Below are 27,211 nucleotides of genomic sequence, written 5' to 3' on the forward strand. Positions count from 1 at the left end.
GGAGGTGAAGCTCCTGCATAAATGAACCTGTTACTGGGAAGCAGTGAGGGGTATGGCAGGTAGGCCTAGCTGGAAACCATAGGCAAGGGAAGGCCAGAACCCAGCTCTGGGAGTCAAGTATGGTCTTGAATCTGACTCACTAAACCAGTAAACAATAGAAGACTACAGTTCCCAGTAAGACCAGACTATCAGAAATACCAGTAACATGCTCTGGGAAATAATCAAGAGATAACTATACCATTTTAATTTTCCATTAAAAGAGTCGATTTGACATCATTAAGAGTGACATTTAAATGCTAATTGAAAAGCAGTGTTCCCTTGTATCTAGACAGGTATTTGCATGTTAATTAATTTGGAGGATAAGACTAGCGTCCAGTATGTGGTGTCAAAGGAGACAGAGTTCCCTTGCAGAGGAGACAAAAGGCTATGACAGAGACATAATTAAATTACCTGGTTTCAGGAGTTTTAAAAAGAAATAAGCTATCCTTTGCAATGTAAATTAATATTGCCTCTTTTGCAAAGAGTGCAATTTAAAAAGGACCGAAGTATGGATTTCCAACATCACTTTTCTTTTAATGCAATGTCCTCACCATAAATCAAAATGGCTTTTGCCAGAATGATGGCTAATGACCTCACAAAGACTTTCAATATTGGAGACAGAAGCCTAGTGTCTTAGAAGCCAATATACCATAAACATACTCTGAATTGTCATGAAGAACATCAGCTTAATTTTTTAACATTTCTTTTTAAAGGAGTTATGTAAATTAGTGCAAACCCTCAAACCACAGACTCAGAAAGCTGTCAGGCTGAATACTTTATAAATCAGATTATCTCAAAAGTTGATAATTTTAATAAAGTACACATTTAGCTTGCTGTACTTACACCATGCTTATTAGCATTTTATTTGTATCATGTAAGTTTTACTGTGTGCAATACTCTTTTCATATGTGACCTCATCTTAGCCCTGTGAGATATATAATATATCAGTGTGCCCACTATACAGATGCAGAACTTAAGGATCAGAGAGAGTATGTGGGTTAACCAATATCACAGAGGTAAAGACTAATGGGGGCAGATCTAGAACCAAGGCTTTGGGCTCTAATTTCAATAATCTTCCTGCTCTTATTACATTGTCTTTCTTCTACTATTTCTAGTTGCTGATAGTCCCTGCTACCAAACATATTATTGCTGTGCTATTACTAAGTACGTGAAGGACATGAACATTTGGGGAATAGTCACAGTTTGAACAGGCTAAACAGGGTTTTCTTTTTTTGCTTTTCTGCATAGACTCACTCATGCAGGAATCCCACAAATGTTAAGTAAAGAAGTAAAAAACAAAAATCTACATACATTTCTTTTATATAAAGTTTGGAAACAGACGCTGCAGTGTTAGAAGTCAAAAAGCAGTTATCTCTGGTGGGGAAGAGGCCACGGTGACTTCTGGGGTACTGGAAATGTTGTTTCTTGACCTGAGTGGGGGCTGCGTGGATACATTTGCTTTGTGATCGTTCACTGAGCTATATACACTTAGGACTTAGGCTCTTTTCTTAACATGTGTTATACTGCCATAAAATATTTTAAGCTGTATTTATTGGCTTGGAAATATGTCCATGATGTATTAAGTGGAAAAAAAAGTAGCTTAGTAAATTATATAATTCTCATTTTGAGATATATAAAGTAGAAGCATTCTTATCTAGTGCTTCTAGGAACAGAAGTGCTTAATCTCAAAAGTTAATGAAAGTGAAGATTCATAAAAAATTCCTGTTGCCTAAAACATTTTATTTTTTACTTAACACTGAACACTTGCTTATTAGAATCCCACATCATCTTTCCTGCATAAATCATATCCATAATCCATCTTCTTCTCTATGTTCAGTTTTAATTCTGTTAACATGGAACAAAAATTCAAATACACTTGTGAAGCAATATGAATGTGGAATCCTTCAATAACTTTTAACATTTCTTTTCAAATCTTCTAGAGTTATTCCACCCACTCTGAATTCCACAGCAAATGTTTTAGAAATTCATCTTGATCACATTTTGCTAAGGCATTCAACCTAATTTTAGTGCAGAAAACAGCTCTGATTTTATACTCTGTATTTCACTGGTTTATGTAATATTTAATTAGATTACATAATTGCAATAATGAGTTCAACTGGCACAAACAGGGCTAAGAAAAACCACAAATGGCTGTTACTAAAGCACACAATTTGGGGTATACTACAGAGAAATTTATTAGCAGAATGCACTGAGCCTTGAAAGCACGTCTAATATGTATACTTAATTATTTGCATAAGAAATATGGAATGATATATTCCAAAATGTTACCAGTTTATCTTGATTGGAGGAGTTTCTGGTAATGTTTAATTCTATTTGCTTGTGTGTATTTCTTCAAAGGATCTAAATTCATATATATTTTTTTTCAGGTCATGAGAAGCTTGTTAGTAGACCACTTTATGAAATATTCTTGAAATATGGTAGGAGTTGGGGAAAATAGATGACATGAACCCTGCCCCCCTCTAAGAGAGTGTGAAACATGATGATTAAGGCTTCTAAATCAAGCAGATGAAGACCAAAACTCCAGCTCTGTCATCTGTGAGCTGCATACCCTTGGACAGGCCTCCTTTCTAAAACTCTGGTGTCTTTTCTATCAAATGCGGATAATACCCTCAACTGCAAACAGTTGCTATGGGAATTAATGTGATAACATAGGATCTAAATCCTAAGCACAGAACCTCCCACATAACAAGCCTCTATAAGTATTACCTTAAAAATTGAAAACAGGAAGAAGGGACGGAGACAGCAACATATAAGGCTCCTGAACTTCCCTCCTTCCATGGATGCATCAAATGCACAGCTAGAGGTGGAGCACCTCCCTCTGAGAGAAATGCCGAAACTAGCTGAATGACTCCTTCACATCAGGCAAAAGAGAAAACACCCACACAGAAACAAGTAGAAGAGACTAAGACACAATCTCGCCATAACCACCACACCTGGCATAACGCCATACAACCAGAAAGGAACTTCCAACTCCCAGCTTCTCCCGAGGAGTAAAGGGTTTGGACACACATATGGTACCCCAAATTTAATACTTTCATCCAAGGGATGGGCCCCCCAAACAATGGGGCTTTGGTACAAGAACCCCACAAGATATCACAAACAGAGCAGCAGTTTTTAATGGACACATAAGCACTCACCAGGGCTATCTCCCAAGGGCTCCGGGCAGAGGGAGCAGGCAAAATGCCCATTGTCCAGTCTTTATGTAGAAGGGGTGCGAGTGTATGCTTTACAAGTTACTGCCTGATGGACTGTCCAACTTCTAATTTAGCAGACATCTAGGGGCTGCTGCAATCCACTTCAGAGCCTGGGTGAGTGGGAAGGAACATCCCCCTTCTTTTCCCTCTGGCCTTCTGCAATAATAGAACCAGGTCACCAGCATCTTGCTGGACAGAGCTTGTACACATCTGGCACCCCAGCTTTTGTGGCTGCCCCCTGAGAGATGGGCCCCCAGACTGCCTAGCTCTGATGGCCAACAGGCTTACATTCAAGAGCCCCACAGGACTGTAGCAAACAAAAAAGAGTTCTTAGCAAACACCCCTGAGCTCTCACCTTGGCTATTCCCCAAGGGCTCAGTGTACAGGGAGCAGGCAAAAATGCCCATTTCCTAGTTTTCACTGGAAGGGTCCAACTGCATACCCTATAAACTGCTGCCTGAGGATCCTGCTTCTAATTAGCACACATATAGGTGCCCCCCACCACCACCTATAATTCTCCCTGGAGCCCAAAAGTACCAGTGGGCACTTCTTCCTTCTCCTTCCTCAGGCTCATTCCAACAGTAAAAATCAAGTGGCTATTATCTCCCTGGAAGGAACTTCACACATCTAGTGACCCAACCTGTCCAGAGACAGGCCCCCAGATCACACAGCTGTGATAGCCAAGGGGACCTGCATTCATGAATTCCATAGAACTATAGCAAACAGAAAGTTTTTAAACAGTAATAAGAGTGTCCACTCCCCATAGCTATACACCAGGGCTCAATGCAGAGAGAACAAGCAACTGCCTGTCTCCCAGTTTCTCCCTAGAATGCATTTAACTACATACTTCCCAGCTGCTACCTGAGGGCCCAGCTTCTAATCAGCCTGCAACTAGATGCGGACTGAAATTCTTCCCTTTGGGACACAGTGGGTCTTGATACACACTCAACTACTGGGAACCACTAAGAGCAAAGATAGCAGCTTGGACAATCGCAAAGGTCTGAGACAACCAGGAGCTCAGCCCAGGCTGATTGACAAGGTTCATCTCCTACATGAAACCAACACAAACCTCTCAGGAATGGGAGAGGTGACTCTTTTTTCTAATGCACAAAACCAACACAGAGAGTAAGGGATAATGAAGAAACAGGGGAATATGTTCCAAATAAAAGAAGAAGATAAATCTCCAGAAACCAGTTTTATAGAAATGGAAATACATTGTTTACCCAACAGAGATTTCAAAATAATGGACATAAAGATGCTCACTGAGGTTTGGAGAGCAATGCATGAACAATGTGAGAATTCCAATAAAGAGACAGAAAACATTAAAAAGTACCAAACAAAAATCATAAAGTTGAATATAATACCTGAACTGAAAAATTCAGTAGAGGAGTTCAACATAAACTAAATCAAGTGGCAGAAAGTGAAGGGATAGAAAAAGATATTCCATGTAAATGGCAACCAAAAGAAAGTAGGGGTAGCTATAATTATACCAGACAAAATAGACCATAAGCCAAAATTGTAACAGAGACAAACGAGGTCATCATATCATGAAAAAGGGGTCAATTGATCAAGAAGATATAACAATTGTTAAGTATTTATGCACCCAACATCAAAGCACCTAAATACATAAAGCAAATTTTAACATATCTAAAGGAAAAATTTGACAACAATATAATAACAGTAGGGGACTTCAAAACTCCTACTTCCAACAATGGATAGATCATTCAGACAGAAAATCAATAAAGAAATATTGGACTTAAACTACATGTTGGACCACATGGACCTAAGACATATATAGAGAATATTCCATCCAAAAAAAAGCAGAATACCCATTCTTCTCAAGCACACATGGAACATTCACCAGGACAGATCATATGTTAGACTACAAAACAAGCCTTAATAAATTTAAGAAGACTGAAATCATATCAAGCATCTTTTCTGACCACAATGGTATGAAATTAGAAATCAATTACAAGAAGAAACTGGAAAGTTCACAAATAGGTGGAGATGAAATGATGAGCTCCTGAACAACCAATGGGTCAAAGAAGATACCAAAAGAGAAATTAAAAAATAAGAAAGATCAGGCCAGAAGTAAATAAAATAGAGATTAAAGGGCAACAGTAAGGAAAACAAAACTAAACTAAACTAAAAGCCAGTGTTTGAAAAGATAAACAACATTGACAAACTTTTAGCTAGATTAACTAAGAACAAAAAAGACTCAAGTAAAATCAGAAATGAAAAAGGAGACATTATAATTGATAATATAAAAACATTAAGGATCATAAGAAATTATTATGAACAATTATACACCAACAAGTTAGATTACTTAGAAGAAATGAATAAATTCATAGAGACATACAACCTACCAACACTGAATTATAAAGAAATAGGAAAATTGAACAGACTAATTATTAGCAAGGAGATTGAATCAGTAATCAAAAATCTCCCAACAAAGAAAAGTCCATAAACAGATAATTTCACTGGTGAATTCTACCAAACATTTTATGAATTAAGGACACTCCTTCTCAAACTCTTAGAAGAGGAGAGAACACTTCCAAACTCATTTTATGAGACAAGAATTATCTTGACACCACACCCAGACAAGGGCACTACAAGAAAAGACTATTACAGGACCATATACCTGAAGACATGTAAAAAAAAATCAAAACAGCAAACTGAATTCAACAATACGCTGAAAGGATCACATACCATGCTCAGGTGAAATTTATCCCTGGAATGTAAAGAGGTTCAATATATGCAAATCAATAAATGTGGTATACCACATTAATAAAATGAAGGATAAAAATGATACGATCATTCAGTATATGCAGAAAAAGTATCTGACAAAATTCAGCATCAATTCATGATAAAAACTCTCAATGAACCAAGTATAGAAGTAACATACCTCAATATAAAAAAAACTATATATGACCAGCTTACCACTAACATTATATGCAACAGTGAAAGGCAGAAAGCTTTTCCTCTAAGATCAGGAATAAGCAAGGATGCCCACTTTCACATTTATTGAACATAGTACTGGAAGTCCTAGCCAGAGCAATCAGGAAGAAAAAAAAAAGTATCCAAATCAGAAAAGAAGAAGTAAAATTATTTGTTTGCAACTGACATGATGTTATATATAGAAGACTTGAAAGACTACCAAAAAACTATTAGAATAAATGAATTCAGTAAAGTTGCAGGATAAAAAAATCAATATACAAAAATCAGCTGCATTTCTATATACTAACAAAAAACTATCAGATAGATAAATTAAGAACAAAATTTAATTTATAATAGCATCATAAAAGAATAAATTTAATCAAAGAAGTGAAAGATCTGTACACTGAAAACCATAAGACTGATGAAAGAAATTGAAGGCCCAAATAAATGAAAAGATATTACATGTTCATGGATTGTTAAGAATATTATTGAAATGTCTGTACTACCCAAAGTAATCTACAGATTCAGTGCAATGCCTATCAAAGCTCTAATGACATTTTCCACAGAAATAGAAAAAACAATCCTAAAATTTTCATAGAATTACAGAAGACCCCAAATAGGCAAAGCAACCTTGACTGAGAAAGAAGAACAAAGCTGGAGGCACCACACATCCTGGTTTCAAACTATATTACAAAGCTACAGTAATGAAAATAGTATGACATTGGCATAAAAATACACATAGAGATCCATGGAAGAGAGAGCCCCAAAATAAACCCATGCGTATATGGTCACTTAGTTTTTGACAAATTAGCCAAGAATATACAATATGGAAATGATGGACTCTTCAATAATGATACCGGGAAAACTGAATAGCCATAAGCAAAGGAATGAAACTGGATCCTTATCATATACATACACAAAAAAATTAACTAAACTGAACTAAAAGCCAGTGTTTGAAAAGATAAACAACATTGACAAACTTTTAGACTTGAAATAAGACCTGAAACTCCTAGAAGAAAATATAAGTGGTAAGCTCCTTTACACTGTTCTTGGCAACAAATTTTCAGATTTGAGACCAAAAGCAAAGGCATTAAAAGAAAAAATAAACAAGTGGGACTACATCAAACAAAAGAATCTGCAGAGCAAATGAACCATCAAAAAAAACAAAAAGGCAACCTATCAAATGGGAGAAAATATTTGCAAACAATATATCCGATAAGGAGTTAATATCTAAAATATACAAGGAACTCATACAACTTAACAGCAAAACAAACTAAATAACCCAATTTAAAAAATGGATCTAACAAACTAAATAACCCAATTTAAAAAAAGGACCCAAATAGACATTTTACCAAAGATTTCCAAAGAAGACACATACATGATCAACAAGTACATGAAAAGGTGCTCAACATCACTCATCATCAGCAAAATGCAAATCAAAGGCACAATAAGAAATCACCTTGCACCTGTTAGTTTTCCTATTATCAAAAAAGCAAAAGATAACAAGTACTGTCGATGATGTGGAGAAAAGCAACACATTTACACTGCTTGGGGAAATGTAAACTTGTACAGCCACATGAAAAATAGTATGGAGATTCCTCAAGAAATTAAAAATAAAAATACTATACGATCCAATAATCCCACTTTGGGACACACACACACACACACACACACACACACACACATGCATATATAACTATATCTGAAGGAAATGAAATCACTAACTTGGAGAGATATCTGCACTCCCAGATTCACTGCAGAATTATTCACAATACTAAAGGTATGGAAAAAACCTAAGTATCTGTTGAGAGATGAATGGATACATAAAATCTGATATATATATTCACATACATGAATATGAATACATATGAATATTATTCAGCCTTTAAGAAGGAGGAAATCCTGCCATGTGCAACATGGATGAAGGGCATTATGCTAAATAAATGAGACAGATATATTGCATGGTATCACATATATATGTGGAATCTAAAAAAGAAGTCAAAGTCACAGAGAATGGAATGGTGGTTGCCAGGGACTTGGGGGTGGGAGGAATGGGGGCAGAGGTTGGTAATCAGGCAGAAACTTTCAGCTGGAAGATGAATTAGGTCTAAGTATATAATGTATAACAATGTATAACTTGCTGATTACACTTGATAATACTGTATTATATAACTGAAATTTCATTTGCTAACAGTACAACCAAAGTATTCTCACCAAAAAGAACATTGGCAAAAATCTCTTGGACATAAACATGAGCGACTTCTTCATGAACATATCTCCCCGGGCAAGGGAAACAAAAGCAAAAATGAACACGTGGGACTATATAAAGCTGAAAAGCTTCTGTACAGCAAAGGACACCATCAATAGAACAAAAAGATATCCTACAGTAAGTATGGGAGAATATATTCATAAATCACATATCCAATAAGGGGTTGACATCCAAAATATATAAAGAGCTCACATGCTTCAACAAACAAAAAGCAAATAAGCCAATTAAAAAATGGGCAGAGGATCTGAACAGACACTTCGCCAAAGAAGAAATTCAGGTGCCCAACAGGCACGTGAAAAGATGCTCCACATCACTTATCATCAGGAAATGCAAATTAAAACCACAATGAGATACCACTTCACACCAGTTAGGATAGCCAACATCCAAAACAAACAACAACAAATGTTGGCAAGGGTGTGGAGAAAGGGGAACCCTCCTACACTGCTGGTGGGAATGTAAATTAGTTCAACCATTGTGGAAAGCAGTATGGAAGTTTCTCAAAATACTAAAAATAGAAAATGCCATTTGACCCAAGAATTCCACTCCTAGGAATTTACCCTAAGAATTCAGGATCCCAGTTTCAAAAATACATATGCACCCCTATGTTTATCACAGCACTATTTACAATAGCCAAGAAATGGAAGCAACCTAAGTGTCCATCAGTAGATGAATGGATAAAGAATACATGGTACATATATACAATGGAATATTATTCAGCCATAAGAAGAAAACAAATCCTACCATTTGCAACAACATGGATGGAGCTAGAGGGTATTATGCTCAGTGAAATAAGCCAGGTGGAGAAAGACAAGTACCAAATGATTTCACTCATCTGTGGAGCATAAGAACAAAGCAAAAACTGAAGGAACAAAACAGCAGCCGACTCACAGAAAACAAGAATGAAGTAACAGTTACCAAAGGGAAAGGGACTGGGGAGGTAGATGGAAGGGAGGGAAAAGGGGATTAAAGGGTATTATAATTAGCACACCCAATATGGGGGGCAGGCACAGGGAATGCAGTATAGCACAGAAAAGACAAGTAGTGACTCTATAGCATCTTACTACGCTGATGGACAGTGACTGTAATGGGGTATGTGGTGGGGTCTTAATAATGGGGACAATCTAATAATCACAATGTTGCTCATGTGATTGTATATTAATGATACCAAAACAAAATATTTAGCCTTTTTTGCTTTCTGAGTTGACTACATCTTACATTTCCAGTTTATAACCATGCTCAAGATTTAAAATATTCATTCAGCTGTATCTCAATTTCTCAACTTCTGGATTGGAGAAATTAATTGGTCTCTGAAGTTTATTTCGCCATGTGTGTTTCTTTCCCAAATAATTCAAAATCAGATGAATGCATTTATATGAACTATTTATCCTCCTCTTTACTACATTCATAGGAAGTCTATCCATAAAGATAATTTCCTCACCAAATTGCATTTAAAAATTATTAGGAAAGATAAATGAATTTTTATCATATTATAATAATTTCCATTCCAATGCCTGTAGACAATAATAATAATTAGTAAATACTGCAAAGAAGTACACAATTAGGAAGAAAATTGTTCTAAGAATACCACTGACTCTTTCCTAGCAGGAGGGTGAATTTCCTGATCAGTTGAGACTCTTAAACCCTCCGACCTTGAAAAATTAAAAAGAAAGAAAAAAGGGGGGGAAAAGCATGGAAAGAGCATGAAGAAATGTGATATTCGAAACTCTGAGATGACTTTATTAAAATATGAAAATAAGAAAAAGACTAAGAAACACCTCCTGCATATGCCCCTTGTCAAGTAAGACCACCACCAATCGACCACTTACACAAGCCAGAGACTCTCAGTTACTCAAGTCCTCCTTCTCCTCGTTCCCCTACATCAGGCCCTGTGTACTTCTATCCCTAAACCTTTCTGGAATTCTCTTCCCTCCCTCCCCATTGTCATGATCGCTGAGATCACCATTCACTGGGGTTTCCATAATAGTCTTCAATCTCCCTGCTTCCCACCTTGTCACCTGCAACTCATTGTTCACAGAGCAGCCAGGATGATCTTTCTTAAGCCAAAACCTGATCATATCCCCTGGTTAAAATAACTCAACAGGAAAAAGGTCCTAAATCCATAATGTGGCTTACAAGACCCTTCAAAATATGGGTCCTGCAAATAGCTCCAGGGTCACCTCTCAATCCTAGAAGGCCCCTCACAATCTGCCCACGAGCCATACCAAACTACTTAAAATTCCCTGAACAGGTGATATTTTCTGCTTCTGGGCTGTAGGAATGACAGCAACTTAAAGAAATAGGGTTTATTTTTTTCTCTCATTGAATAAGAAGGCCACAATAAATGGCAGGACACCAGTGTACATCTTGATGGTTTCGGAGCCAGTGATTCTGCTATTCTTTCACTCTCTCCCTCAGCGTTCCAGATGGAATCCACAGACATTGCCTTCATACTCAAGGCATGAAGAAAGTAGGGAAAAGAAACTAGAAAATGGTGACTAAGACAAATAGTAACAATAGCCAAGAGTATGTTTACCTTGGGCTAAGCACCGGTTCAAGTGCTTTATGTGCATTTAATTCATTTAGAGCTTTGAGGTAGACATTCTATACTATTCCTCATTTTGTGGGCCTAACTTGCCCAAGGTCCCCTATCTAGTAAGTGGAAGATCTAGGATTCAAACTCAGAGTCCATGTTCTTTGACCAGACCTACTCAGCCTCCCCAAAACAAATAAAAATGGCCTGTCAAATATCTGCTAAATAGGAACTCTCTTCCCAGCCTTGGGTTATAATTCACTACCCTGACATTATACTGATACATGGGTCACCACTGAGATGCTGGGGTGCAGGGGGAGCCTGGAGCCCCTTCTGCTACAGTCTGGGCATTATAAGCACAGCCTGAGACCATACTTACACAATGGTACATGAATAAAAATATTGCTTGTGCAAAAAAGAAAGAAGAAAACGATGGTCAAATTTAAATTTTTTCCCTTTAAAAATGCACAAAGATCTTTTTTCAAAGGAGGTGCTGGACAAAAAGAAAAAATAAAAAGACTTTCTATACTTGAATCCAAAATGCTAATTAGAATCAGAAGTATATATTTATTATTCATGGAACTCTTCATTTCAGGTTCAAAAACTCAAAATGTGAGAGGCAATTTAAACACACTTGAATAAATTCACTGCCTTGACTTACAGCCCTCTGTAACTGAGCTGCACATTGGCCCTGTTCCTGTCAGCAGAGGTTTTGTTTTGTTTTTAGAGAGAGGGGGAGAAAGCTTCTGCTCATTTTTTTTCACTTGGGTCACCACAAGTTCACATCAGTGTCTCAGAACTTAAAGCCATGGGGAAAAATATGACAGTGGTGATTCCAGAAATACAGTTGCAAGACTTTCCAATCCAGAGGGGCAACACGGTGGCACAGGAAAAGGTCCAGTTTAGAAGTCAGCACCTGCTACGTCCTATTTGGCCTGAATCTCAGCTTCCTCATCTGTAAAAGGAGGAAAAGGCCCACTTTGCAGAGTTGGGGAGATGAGAGCAAATCGGGGCAAGTTCCAGCACAGCATAGCATTCCAGGTAGTATTATTACCATTCTCCAGGCAGGTGAGCGTTCATATTGCTCACTTTCCTTCCAGCTACTGATACTCCAGTTGGTGCGGAACCTAACATCGCAGGGAGAGTAAATCTTACTCACATATATATAGTTCACTACCAATAAATTAGACCTGTGGCCTCCCAACAGGAAGGTTATTTGTTGGCTTGCTTTTTGTTTTGGTTTGTTGTAGCTTGCATGTTTTTTTTCCTATTTTAGCACGTGGGAAGGGACACATTTAAAAATGAAAATATTTCATCAATTCAAAAGTTTTATCTGAAAGTGACTGTAAGAAATGAGTCACAGCCCTGCCTCTGGACAGGGGAACCGAGGGACTGGGGACAGAAGTAGAAAGGAGAACTTCAGCATTTGTAACTTGTGCATAAGTTAGCAGATCAAAATAAGTAAAATGTCAAATATTAACACATAACACTAAATAAAGGTCTACATATCACTTACAGTCCAGCTCAACTTCCACCTTGACTCAACCAAACATCTGAGAGCCGGGCCCCATGGCCCATTAGGCCCGTTACTGACCTCATGACTCTTCCCAGCCGACATCTCCTTTCTCTGGAAAGACAATTTCACTCTGTTAAGTCTAATGTAGTTGTTGATTACTTCAAGAGAGTCAAGTCAGGCACATTTCTCTAATAGACTGTGAACCCCTTAAGAACAATGAACAAGCCTTTGGATTCTTTATTGCTCTCAGCTGCACCCCAGAAATGGTGGCAGTAATTGATTAATCACTTGGCAGCCACAACCCAGAGGGTAACAGTTGCAAATGATCCCACATCTGCAGGTTATCTTCATTCAGAATGTGTCCTGATGGACCCAGAAGAGGCAGACCATCACTTTAAAGACAATGAATCCTTTCTTGAGCTTAAAGAAGGGTTTCAAGTTATTAACCTTTTCAAATTTATCTTAAACGTTTTGGGTGTTTGCTTTCTGCTGAACTGGATCTTTGCTTTAAGCTTTTACTGCAATAAAGCAGTGTTTCCTTTACTGTTGAGAGGAAACAAGGCACAGAAGATGGAAGGAAAGCAAAGCTCATCTTCCACGAACACCACACTTTTCTGAATTCACAGTATTTATTTGCCCCTCCTTTATATAAAAGCATGAAGGAATTTTCCTGAAAATCAGCAAGTAATCGATTCCAAAGCATACTGAGTAATAAAGAATTAATATTAGGAAAACTATGGAGAATTCTCTCTCTAATCCTACTTGTAACAAAATAAAACTAGGCTTTTAAGACCAATTTGACCAACACAGTGAATTTTACTGAAAATATGAAAGTCCATACCTAATAGTGTTCTAACAGGTATGTAGAAAGTCACGGCATGTTATGCGAGCTGTGCCTTGCGGAAACAGTTTGAGTCTTTCAGAGATACTGGGAAGGGGATGACAGTCCAGGCCAGCTGACGCCACTCCCCTCTCCTACACACCAGACCCATCCCTAACTCAAGTAGTGGCCACTCCACCGACAATGGAGTTGAGGCCCAGTACTGGCAGTCACCCTTGATTTCTCTCCCAGCCTCACTCCCCATTTCCAGAGTCACCTCCATTGCCACTTAGTTTAAGCCACCATCACCTCTTGCCCAGACCACTATTAGAACCCCTAACTGGTCTTCCTGATGACACCCTTTACCTCCCTCCTCAGGCCTGGCCTTCACACTATGCCTCAAAGTGATGATGTAATAAACAGCAATTTCATTCTATCACTCCCCTCTGAAAGCTTCCCAGTACAATCAGAATAAATCCAAACCACCTTACAGTCACCTAGGGAGCTTTTAAAAAATGATGATGCCTGAACCATGTAGGATTCTGATTTAACTGGTCTGGGGTATGTCCTGAGCCAGCCGGAGGACTGCAAGGTAAAGCCAGGGCTGAGAACACTGCTGACTATCCAGTCTCATCTCCCACCACTGCTCACCTCATTCATTGGCCCCCACCACGGTGGCCTTCTGTCCCTGTCTCACATGCTCTATGCTCACGCCTACCTCAGAGCCCTTGCATTGGAAGCCCACCTGTTTGAAACAATATCCCCTTGATCATCACTTAGGTTTCAGCCCAAATCAGTCACTCCCATGGGGAGGACTTCCCTACTGTAGTGAAAGCTGCTTACCACTGGGTGAAATGGGTAGAAAACAGCAAGGTGCATGGAGAGTAGAGAGCCCCTCACAGTCACCCAGGATAAACAGTACCTACAACAATGCTGGGTTCAGTGGATGCTCACCATATGAATGAACAAATAAACCAATGACATGTACCCTTAAATGTTAGTCTCTACTAGGGAGCCAGCGCCACATATCTAGGCCCTGGTGGTACATTGTGAGTGGTGAGATATTAAATGCCAGTGACTGTAAGGTAGGGTGAATTATATGAAGAGTCTAACATCTCAGATGATTTATTTTCTAAAATCGGACAATGGGAGCTGCTAACCTGGTTAATTTTTCTATAAAACAAAAGCAAGATCTATGAAGATTTCTCAGAGTAAATAAAGCATGCCTAAATAAAATAAACAGCCTGCTAGATACATTAGCCAAACTCCAAAACGTGTGACCTAATACTCAAGGTCTTCCATTATAAGGCAGAAAGGCACACTTTCCTCCCCTTACACTCTCGCCTCCAGTCACACTACATAGGTGGACCCTTTTCCACACTCACCTAAGGCCCCACACCCTCCATACCTTGATCGTCCTTCCTCTACAGAAATTCCCTCTTCTCTAAATCCCTATTTGTCAAAGTTCCAACCATTCTCAAAAGTTGAGATAAATATCACCATGTTAATGACACTCTTTCTAATCCCATAACTTCCCAATAACCCAGTTTTTCTCCTACAGTTTACAGATTTCACTGTGATTTCCATGCTTTCACTCTGGCCCCTGAAATGTAGTCTCCATATATCAAACAGATGAGACTTAAAAAATAATAATAATCCCAGCAAGAAACTCCCTTTCAATGGTTTCTCACTGCACCTCCAAACCCAAGTGGTATGGTTCCAGGCCCCCCTCCCTCTCGAGTCTTGTCTTATACACTTCCACCGTGCTCAACTCCTGCCAGGTCTGCAGAGCGACCCCCTCTGCCCCTCAGAGTCTTTGCACTCAACTGCTCCCTCTGACCAGGACACTCTTCTCTTAAATCTGCCCAAGACTGGCTTCCTCTCAGCCTTCAGATGTCTCCTGAAATAGCCTTCCTAGCCTGCCCGTTTTGCTCTCTTCCACTGCAAGACTAACTAGTTGTTTCCTTCCCAGCCCTTTTCACAATTTGCAACTATTTACTATTACATGCTTGTTTCCTGTCTCTGTATTAGCACATAAGCTCCTCGGAGGCAGTGACCGTACCTGCACTGTCACCATTATTACTGTCCCTTCAGTTCCTGGTAGAATGCCTGGCATATTGGGGGAAAGAGGAGTTGTAATGAATGAATGAACAAATGAATGTAAAAAAGCATGTCTGATTCTTAGGCTCCACAAGCAGATGAAGTCATTTTTCTCTGAAGCCCCACGGAACTTTGTTTTCTGCTACTCTAGTAGTATTTTTGTAGACTGCTTTATATTACTGTTATTTGTGTGTGGATTTGTGGTCAACCAAGCTAGACTTCTTAATCATCTTTGTCTTCACCATGGCACCACATTAAGTTAAGAAAAAAAAAAACAATCAAAGAAAGGAGGATCAGGAGTAAGAAAAGAAGGAAGAGAGAAAACAAAGGAGATGGGAAAAGGGGAAGGAAATCAGGAAATCTTAGGAGCTAAGAAGGAAGGAGTGACTCCATAGGGAACATGAATATCAGAGAAAATTCCTTTATAATTAGTTAATAACAGACTAATAAGGTACCAGTTTTCTCCTAACTATAAATTTTCGGCCAACATTTCTGTACTTCTCCTTATCCTTTTTTCCATCTTCTTTCCATTTCACCTGAACATCCTCCCCATACCCTTGGGCTGCTTTTACCTTGGGGTCCTCCAGATCAACAAGTGACTACTATTCTCCACTTCTCTTGGGCTCGATTAGTCTATTACATGTACAATTAAGCAGACTGACCTTGAAAACCAGCAAGGGTAGCTGCCTCTCCTCAGACATGGACAGGCATAACCAACAAGGCAGTCGAGCTCCAGGTCGTTTTATTTTGAAAAGAGTATACTATCAAAAATTTCCATTCCTGGCAATCAAGTGAACGGCCTTTGTTGTTCTCGTGTTTTCCTTTGGCCACGTCTGTCCGTCGTTTGGAGTTGAGCTGTGTGTTTTCCTTTATTTCCTGTTGCTTGTTTTTCTGGGATCAGGGTGCTTGTGAATGAATCATACCAGAAGGATTTTTTTTTCAGTCAGTTCATAAAAGATACTGTTGTAGTTTAACAAGTTCCTTTCTTGGCTATAGCAAAAGAGGTGGGAATAAAGGGAGCAGTGGGGCAAAGGAAATGAAGAAAGAACGAGATGGGGAAAAGGTGCTCAGCAGGCAAAGTGCAAGCTTTGGAAACAGAAATCATTTCAAAATAGCCAAACAGCATTCTCTGGTGACTAAAATGAAAGATGAAGAGCTTCAAAGAGCAAAATAATGGAATTAGTTTTTCATCCAAAGAACCCAACAGGAATTTTTTTCCTTTATCAAGTACTTAAGCAAAGAGAGATAGAAGAAATTTGTAAATTTTCAGTAAGGCTAGGTGAAGGTTTTATTATTATTCATTCATCTATATAACTCTTTTCAACGGTAAAAATTTTATCATAATTGGTAACAGACTTTTTCTCTTGTGTCATCTCCCCCACTCCCTCCTAGGCAGGACTGTATCAACAGTTATTATTTCTGTGTATTTTTCCATGCTGGTTACATCGTGTGCAATAAAAGTAAACATATTTATAACATAGCATGTTGAGTAATAAAACACACTTCTCCATTTTGCTGGTCCTCAAAATTTTTAAAGTAATTAACACTCTAGACTCCCACAAAATTAAATGCCTTGGTATTTCAAATTCTTAGTAGAATATTTCTTAGCTTTTGAATTCCTAAGAATCTGTAAGGATAGCTCAGAAATCAGGTACTGCAAAAGCAAAACAAATAATGGCTATAAAATGATTATAAAAACTCAGTTGATTTCATAAGAGTTAACTGTGAACAGTCCAAGCCTCAAGGGTTTATTACTTTTCTTTCTTATAAGAAAGTAAGATGAGATACTTTGAACTGAACTGTGTACCCTTAGGATCTTAATGAAGTCTTTGCAAAAAAGTGTTATAAAGTGGTATCAGTTAAAAATCTATGAAATCTAAAATTAATAAGATGTTCATTGAAATCAAACTAATTACAAACCAAACAATTTGAATGCCAAAGGTAAAACCTTCCCCTGCATCTAAAACTCTGAAACACTGAGGTGATCTTTATTTTATTCAAAGCTGCCATGAACCACAAAGAACTACAAAAATTTTACTGAAAGAAATGAACCAAATTTTAAGTTACATTTCTTAGTACCCTATGAGAAATATTTAGTCAATAATTTGGAGACTTGTGTTTATTTCCTCAAAAATTGTGGAGCTTCTAAACAAACCCACAAATTACCTTTGAAAAATAATATAATAGGAATTGCAAGGGGGGGAAATCTTGCCTTTAGAGCTAAACATATGTTCTGATAAATTTTTAGAACCAGAATCTAGATTCTAATCTCAAACATTTGGACTGTTTGCCCCCACCGTAGGAAGTGGCTTTCGATCTGGATTTGGTAATGTACTTTCTGGAGCAAATCCAACCATGGTAATAATAGAAGCAATGAGGATTAACTGATACACTTAATTCCTTAGCAAAAACAAATGTAGGGTGTGAACACACATTACTAATCTCTAATAATAGGAGTAATGTGCCATATTATTTGCTCAAGCCCAACAGCTGACCCTATGGGCTCTCCCTCGATTACATACTCTGAATCTAACCACCCTTTACTATCTGCACCACTTCTGCACCTGTCCAAATCACCATTATCCTTTACTTAGACAAATGTCAATGCCTCTTCACTTCACTGGCCTCCCGGCTCCCTACTTGACCCTCTACACTCCCATTTTTCCACTCCAAAGCCTGAGCACTCTTTCAAAACTGTCTACTAGAACATGACACTCCCTGTACATTTTCTCCTCCCTTCCCTTCCTACTCCTTCCTATCCTTCTCCTGCAGAAATAGACAGACTGGATGAACAACATTCTATTGTTGTTTTCTCCTTCTTAAGCTCTCATGAGAAAAGGGCTAAGAAAAGTGGTCCCACAAACCAGCACATTTTAGCAGTGATATCCTATTACTTTAAAAATTTGGAACAGAAAAACTGCAAGTCATTAGCACCTCACTTACCCAGAAACCACATTTCTGTTGAGTCCAACTTTCTAGAACACTGCTGAGAAGAATGAGAGTGGGGGAAAATGGAAAAGGAGACTCAGATATACAAAGTCCCCACATTTAAGTCCTCTTGTATTTTAGACAAACCTAATAAACTCAGTCGTCTACTTCCCTACATATAACCACAGGGAATATACTGGTGGGGACTAGGAACGCTTGGGGCAGGCATGTGGGCAGCATCAGAAAGTGAACAGTGATAGCCTACCAGAGAGGAGAAGACAGCAAAACCGAAACACAGGCATGAGAATTCAAAAAATACGATATATAGTCTTCAGTGTAATGGAAAAACTCCACCTGGAGCAAACTCTAACCACAGCATTGTATTACAGCATGGTATTTCCAAAATGATCCTGAAATAATAGGAAGACATTAGATGATATTCCAAATATTTTATTAAGAGGATGGGGAAATATATAACATGTAGCAAATTCTGCAACAAAATGGTTGGATAGTGATGATTAAAAGCATATAATTCGCTCATCCCTTGGATGAAAATTTCTTTCTTCCATGACAATGGTAATAAAGTAAACAAATGTACTGACTGGCAGAAATTAAACTTCCCCAGTTTAAATTACTTGTCAGTGATGTGTTCAACCTCCAGGGGGCGCTTAAGGCTTCCCCCATGCAGGTGTGCCGAGGGGAGGGAGGAGGCACACCAGTACGGATGAAGCAAGGAAGCTATCTGTCCTCACCACTCGTAAGTTTCCTGGATATCTGGCAAACCAGGAGATAAAGGTTTTATGCCCTTATGGCATGTTCTCATCGGCTTTTTCCCATTGTACCCTTTTCATCTTTGGATTGCTCCTCCTTCCTCTACTCCTATACACAAAGGCTGCCTATTTGGGGGAAGACTTTGCCTTTCCTCATTCAAAAAATATTTATGGAGCATCTGCTACATATCATGCCCTGTTCTAGATGCTAAGGATACAGCAATAAACAGGAAAGTCCCCGGAACAAGCAGCTTACGCCAACTCTGCCCTAGGCCTTCACTGCCATTGGGGAATAGGATGAAGCTGGGACGCTGATGAAGGATCCTCCAAACTGGAAGGAGATAAAAGCCTGCACTGAAGAGATGAGGGACTCCTCTGACGTGTGGCTTCATAAGCCCACCACTCCTTTGTGAGACATAAGACAACACTCAGGAGCTGTATCCATTTTACACACAGTCTTCGTCCTAACTGGTTGGAGTATATCCTTTATCAAAGGTAAGTAAAAGTTACAGCCCGTTCTACAAGTATGTGTCCAGATGCCTCATGTCTGCTAACCCACTAATCCACAGGGGTCTTGGGCTCTCACAGCCTGAACACACAGTGTTCACTTGACCAGTCTATATCTCCTGAGGACTTAACAGATGTGATCTCTGTAGTCGGCAAAATAAGATATCTACATTCCTCAGTGATGACTATGACAGCCTGAAATCCTTGCCTTTAAGATGAACATGGCTGACATCCTTAGCAAGCCTAAACAGGAAGTAGACCCGAAGCGTCTGCACCTTATAGGTGAGTAGAGGGTCACCATCCCCAGTCCTCAGTGCTGGCTGTACTTGGAACGCTACTTGAAAACCTCAGCAGAAGCCCGGCTTTGCCCTCCTCTGGAGTCTGGGGGGAAGGACCCTGGAAAACAGTCACTGTTTCATGGCCGGCACTTGACAAGTAGAGAGGCCGCCCGGTGTTCCTCAAACACACTGCGGCAGTTACCTGTCTGCCTCTCGACCTCCACCCTCAGAAGGTAAAGCTCTGCTACTTTCTGCTTCTTCACTGCCTTCTTCGGAGTCAGGTGGCTGTGTTCTGTGTATGGCTGTCAGGTGCTCAGAAGCTGTGGCTTTTTGGATAGACCTTCTGGGTTTAATCTGTACCAGATTACCAGTAACTTTAGTTTTTATGCAAACACAAAAATATTCCATTATCAGTGGAAACTGAGAAAAGCAACTAGATATGGGTATACATAAAAAAACAAAAACAAACAAACAAAAAACCTTACTGTTAAATTGTGGGTCAAAGAATCTAAGTTTTTCACTTTAAAATGTTAAACCTTAAAAAATGATTTGTTTCAAAACATATTAGTCCTTTTGTGAGAGCCAGCCTGCACAATGACCCAGAAATCCCTGCTCCTCAGTCACACCCCCGCGCAGCCCTCCCACCCCACCCAAAGTGACCTGTATAACCCAAAGGATATTACTGAAATGACACAGGACAGTGACTTTGAAGGCTGAGCTGTAAAAGACATTCTGGCTTATGCCCTGATCTCTAGGATTGTTTGCTCTGGGGTACGCAGGCCTCCACGGGGTGGGGACATAGAAGCTCATGGTGGAGCCCAAGTGGGAAGCAAGGCAGACCTGCTAACAACCAGCACCACGTGAGGGGTTGTGTCAGTCTCAGCCCATTGATAGTGAGCTGTGAGCTAGGAATGCCTGAGCTGTCACCTGGCCCATATCCTTTGCTGCGAGCTCTAACATTTCCCTTTTTCTTAAAGTGAATAAAATCCTGATTCAGTTGCCCATAATGATAACAACTATACTTCTCTCCCTAAATAATCACCTAATTAAAAAGCCAAAACAGAGGCTGGATCTGAGGGTCAGATGTCAAATTTATACTCTCAAAGTTCCTTTCCACATTACACTTACCTCCCTTTAGCAGGGTCTGTGCTGAACCCTGACTTCAGGTCCTGAAGTGGCCCTGATTAGATGACAGTCTGCTTAAGGACATAAACATGACATCTTCATCTTCGTGTTCATCACAAAAGCCCTGCAGATCTTGTTGTTTATTCATTCATATAACAAAACTTTACTGACTACCTAATGTACCAGGAGCTGTGTTAGGTTTGTCATGTTGACCCAAGTTCTCTAAAGGAAATCAGCATGGCCAAGAGGGAATGCCCCAAAGGTTATGAAAAAAATAGATGAGCACAAAAAATTTAAAACCAATGGAGGAAAACAGAAAGGACTGAAGGAGAAAGCATGTCAATGCTGGCAGCAAAGGATGGGTATGTTGGAAGACAGACAAAATCCATAGTAGGAAGCAAAATATAGGTAAGAGGAGAATTCTTCAATATTACAGAAGTCACTGCTCATGCATTCTCTCTCACCAAAAGGCTAAATTAATGATGACAGTTAACTGGATTTGAAGAGAAAAATCTAAAAAATAAAGAGGGACAGGTGACTTAAAATTACAGTATTTATATCTGAGTAAAAACAAAGGAAACATGAACTACTACTAACAGGGCCTAGCACCCTGCCAATTTTTTAATACTTGCATGACACCCACTTGAGAGGCAAAGTGGACATTATGCAAACCATGTCTTCCCCCTGCTTAAAAACCTTCTGGGGCTTCTTGTTCTTTGAATGAAATCCATACTCCTGTCAAGGCTCAGCAAGGTCTGGCCCCAGCCTACCTTTCCCTCCAACCCCTGGTCTTCTCCCCTTTGCTCACAAATCTCCAACAACATGGCTTCTGACAGATCCTAGGACACACCAAGCTCTTCCCCATCTTAGGCCCTTTGGACTTGCTGGCCCTCCTGGTGCAGCTAACCCCCATCCATCCCCTGGCTCTCAGCTTCAATGTCACCTCCTCAGACAGACCCTCCCCGACTTCACCATCTCATGGAACCCTTACCCACCCACCTGCATCTTACTGTTTTCTAACTAGTACCTTCATCTGTTTCTATGACAATAGGAATCTTATCTATGCCATTAACCATTATAGCCCCAAACAGTGTCTGGCATACACTAAGCACCTAATATTATTGAAAAAAATCCATGAATATGAAGAGCTAGAGCATCACACACAGGACCCATGTCAAAACTCTAGAATAGCTGTGCAACTTCTAGTGGCTTCTTAGAAGTCTTACTGCTTCTCCTGTTAGGCCCTGGCCCACAAGGCAATGATCTGCAAAGCTCATGGCTGCAAAGAGCTTCAGATAATAACCAAAGATATCTGTTTCCAGCCTAACTCCCTGAAGAGCCTGCAGAGTCTTCCTTCCAGGAACTTCCAAGTCCAAGAGTTTACCGAGCCAAGACCAGGCTCTCGAGAGACACTGGATGCCTTTGTCAGGCTCTAAATGCTCTCACGCTCTGGGGCCTTCATTCCTTTGCAGACTACTTCTCCATCACAGCTGTCATACTCGTGACCTGAAAAGCTTCTTCCCTCCCTGCTTACAGATACACTGCATCTCCACCCAGGTTCCGGCTCCCTGCTTCTCAGCCAGTGCTCAGGGAGAGAAAGGTTATTCCAAGGTAATGAGAGGAGACAAGGCAGAAGGATACTACCATTTACTGAATACCCATTCTGTGTGAGCTACTTTCACATAACATCACACTGACTTCAGAACCTAAAGTTTTCTCAACTACCCTAGGAAGCAAATACTATTTTTTGGTTTGGTGGGGTGGTGGGGGGGGTTCTTCCCATTTTATGAGTTGAGCAAACCACCTAAGGTCACACAGCTAGAAGGTAGCAGAGGCAAGCTTTAGACCTAGGTTTAACTATTGTTAAAACCTATGTTACTTCTGGCACCAACTGGTATCTTAACAGGCAGTTTTGGGGAAAGGGTGGGAGTAGAGGGGAGGGAAAATGCCTCCCTGATATCACTGCCAAGCTTGCCACCCTTACATTAAAAGGGAAGGAAAAGGGTAAGAGAAAGAGGAATGGGGTGGCTAGAAAGAAATGAATAATAGGAGAAGGGAAAGACAGTCCCCTACCGCTGCCCTGCTGCTCCCTGTCCTCCTGCTTCTTACCAGTCCCCTGCCGTGGGCCTCGCACCTTCATCAGCACCTGCCTGACTAGAGCCCTGTCCCAGGCTGTAAGGAGGCCGTTTCTGTCGGTGACTCCGACTGATGGAAACACTTGCTGCAGGGCTGCAATAGAGTAATGGCTTACTGGCTTCCCTAATTGGAATTCAACATATTTTTCCATAAAATAACATTACATTGTGGTTAGGATTTATAATACCAGTGGCTTTTTTATTTTTAAAAAAAGTATAATAGAGATCCACTAATCTGAAATCCAAAATGCTCTGAAAATCAGACGATTTTCATAACTCATTCGGCGGTAAAACCTGACCTGACCTGAACTCATTTGGCCTGAATTCATTCGGTGAAAAACCTGACCTGAACTGACATGAGGCTATTTATAGTTTTTATTTATTTCACTGAGTGTGAATATTCATCAGTTTCACTGCAGAAGTATTAATGTATTTGATTATAGGATACTGCTCCAAACCACACTGCAGTGCTACGTAATAACTGGTATATGCACAATATTATCCTTCTTAGAAAAAAAAAATTTGGCCTCAAAGGTTTTGAATAGAATTGTAGACCTGTATTTATTCAGATTTAACCTCTTTGAATGTTGGGTTTGTAGCAAGGTCTAAAATTAGGTCATAGACATATCATTTCTTTGGGAAAATATATTCTTAATTTCAAACAAGCAACTTAAAAAATGAATTTATGGGACACCATTTAGTACATGGGTTGGAAATACATTGAAGTATACAATAAAGAAAAATTCTTCAAGATAAAAGGTTTCTTTCCTGCAATAAAATGATCAGATTCTGCTTCCCATTCACATAGAATCTTCAGCTTCTAAAAAGAATGGTCAGTCTTCTTGGACCTCTCTGTGTGCTAAGGATAGTGCCAGAATATTAGAACATGGACCAAGGAAAAGAGAGGTAAGACTAGAAATCCTGTTAACTGCTTCCATTCTGTCAGTCTGTTCATTAATATTTCTACCAAAATTATGTCTTTATGACTTCTACTCAATGCAAAGCTACTTTCTAGCAAAAGGAAAACATCAAATGCCCCTTTCAACACAAGATGAATTCAAAGGAAAATCCCAATCTGCTTATTATAATTATCGTGATGAATCTTACAGCTGATCATTTTTCTCCCGTTTTGTTTTGGCCACTAGAAAAACCAGAGCAAAATTTATAGCCTAGTTCTAGCACCTGTGTGGAGTTTTATATTATATGTTCTTTGCTCTTTTAACCACATCAATCTTGTTATTTTTCTCCTGGCCTTATTTTCCTTTTGCCCAATTTGTTCTATTTATTTTATGTGGTGGTGGTGGTAGTGGTGGTGGTAGATGTGTATGAATGTGTAAATTTCCTCAAAATCTTTTTATAATAAGGTGGAGTATGGATAAATAAATAATGGTATACTTAATAATGTACTGGCATGGATCCATTTACTTTCAACTTTTGTAGTAACAGAACTCTATTCTACTAGATTAATCATGCAAATACTGGGCCATAATTAAAACCTTCTATATCAAAATGCCCAAGACCATTACTCATTCCATGAAAACAATCATTAGTTAAAAAAGCAAAAGAAGCATCTTAGCCATGTTACTTTTTTCAAATATACACAGTCATACAAGATATATGGCTGAGATTTGATCACCACATTACCCCAAAGGCTGAGGAAGCATGAGTTTCAGGTCTCAGCATTCATGGCCTGTCCCTCTACCAATAACACCAGACCATCAGTTACTTCTCCACCAAACTACATCTGAGCCAGAGATTGCGAGATTCCTCACTTCTTGCACCAGGCCCCCTACTTGCTGGAGTTATTGGAAGACACTGGAGTTTCTAAAAGCAGACAGGGAAATCCTAAAGAGTATTCATAAAACTCCCCTAAGTGCCACTTTCTGTTCTACTGGTGCATCTGGCAATGCTTTTTATTTTCTTTTCATAGTTCCAAAACCCTAGAACTTTCCTATGTATAATCCATACTTCCAAACAGTTGTCTACTTAAAATTTCTAAGGGAAAAAAATTAAATTTAAGTAACAAATAGCAATCAAGATTCACAAATGGTAAATTAGGATACATAATGTAAGCCTGTCTTTCCCCACCTGCTACAAGCTGTAAGAACCATGCAGCAGTCCAAAAAAGTAAAGAGAACGTTTACATGTGCCCTACAACTAACTGGGCAGCTGTGTATTCAAGCACATTTTAGGTATGAGTAAGTGGTGACTAGGTCAGGCGACCTGGATTCTCATCCAAAATTGAGTTTTAGTATAGTTCTATTGAATATAAAAATTCTCTAGACTGAAATCAGACTGCAGAGGAAAATAATTCTCTTTAAAATGCAATTGTTAGTAGTACATATAGTACTGGTACTGTAAATTCACTTTTATCTGATGCTATCCTATTACAATGCCCAAAACAAAACAAAGCAAAACAAGAAGACTGGGAGAGATTTTGCAATGCAGAAGTTTGAGTTTAAAAAATAACCACTTACGGTGAACGTTTACTGTTTTAATAAGCTTCTAAAAATTCTTTACAAGTAGTTATTTGATTCTGCCTGGTCTTCTTAATTTTACCTTGCAAAATTTTTTAAATTAATATGCTTAAAATCACTTTAAAATGAAGCATTATGACTATTACCATCACAGGAAAACTATATCTAGAGGGGTGTGGTAACACAATTCTAAAATGTCCCCCTAAGATTCCCATCCCCTAGTCATTCAATCAAGCACTAAACTAGGTACTGTTATGACAAAACTTGCCATGTACTTAAGGTTACTAACCAATCAACTTTAGAGAGTCATCCTAGAGTTAGCCTAGATTGTCCAGGTGGGTCCAATGTAATTGTACAAGTCCTTTGAAAGCAGAAGAAAACAGAAGGGGAAGGCAGGGATATTCTAAGCACAAGGATTGCACATGCCACTGCAGGCTTTGATGATGGAGAGGAGCCACGATTAAAGAATTCAGACCTGAGAAGACCCCTGGCTAACAGGTAGCAAAGAAACAGGACCTCAGTCCTACAACCACACAGAACTGAATTCTGCCAATAAGCCCCAATGCAGATTCTCTCAGGGCCACCAGATAAGAATCCAGGCCTCCTGACAGCATGACACCAGCCTTGTGAGGCCCTGAGCAGAGAACCTGGCACAGCCTACTGTGCCCAAACTTCTGACCGACAGAAACAGTGAGATAATAAACAGATGTTATGGATGCTGCTGTAAGCCCTAACTCTATGGTAATTTGCTATAGTAGTAATGGAAAACTAATACAGAGGTTTAAAAAAGAAAAAAAAGAACCAAAAGAGCACTTCTGAGGCTGTTAATTTATCTTTATTTAACGATTTCAGCTAAAGCACACATTACATAAACCCCCCAAAATTACCATAATAGGAAAGTAGGATATAAGTGTGAAATCATCAAAGGGATTTCTTAAATAAAAATGATGTTGTCGATATAACATGTTGCTTAATCTCATGTACTACCTTGAAATGGAAATTCTGCCAATGTTTCTAAGCAGTTCAAAAGCAGTTTCATAAGGCACGAATGAAGAATTTGGGCCCAAAATCTGGCTATCACTACTATGAATCTGTTATCTTGTCATGGTCTTAAAGTACACAGCACACTCATTAAAATATGTGAGTAAATAACTGTAGGCTTTCATTATTTAAGGGAGAATAAGAACCAAGGTTGACAATTACACAGAGAGAATCCAATGTAATATAATGAAAAACATTCTAATAATTACAGCTTTCCAGCAATGGAATGGACTGCCTCAAACAGCAATTGGAAATGATACAAAAGAGATTCTTACAATTCCATACCAAAGATGGCCTAAATGACCTCTATACTCTCCTAACTCCAAAATTCTACAGTTCCATCAATTTAGTAACAGAGATTATAGTGGCTGTGGCAAGAAGACCAGCATTATCAGTACTAGTTAAGTTATTATTACTCTCCTGGCCACATGAACTCATTAAACTTAAAATATACAGGGCAATTCTCACAGCAACATAAATTATTATTATTAGCATTCTGAGTTTCTAAACAGGAAAAACAGATA

At 39.1% G+C, this 27,211-nt stretch overlaps 1 protein-coding gene across 4 annotated transcripts in view; it reads right to left on the reverse strand.

Moving 5' to 3' along the window:
• The window catches only part of CRADD (CASP2 and RIPK1 domain containing adaptor with death domain), a 221,315-nt gene that overhangs the window by 92,752 nt on the left and 101,352 nt on the right, over window positions 1–27,211 (reverse strand). For 2 of the 4 annotated variants that reach the window (XM_057486511.1, XM_036891147.2), the window contains one exon: window positions 20,158–20,283. The exons of the other annotated variants lie outside the window; for them this stretch is intronic. In XM_057486511.1, the coding sequence (XP_057342494.1) occupies window positions 20,158–20,283 (126 nt within the window). The remainder of the gene's footprint in view (window positions 1–20,157; window positions 20,284–27,211) is intronic. 4 annotated transcript variants of the gene reach the window in all.

The sequence above is a fragment of the Manis pentadactyla genome, chromosome 10, assembly GCF_030020395.1.
Source record: "Manis pentadactyla isolate mManPen7 chromosome 10, mManPen7.hap1, whole genome shotgun sequence".
Taxonomy (NCBI): domain Eukaryota; kingdom Metazoa; phylum Chordata; class Mammalia; order Pholidota; family Manidae; genus Manis; species Manis pentadactyla.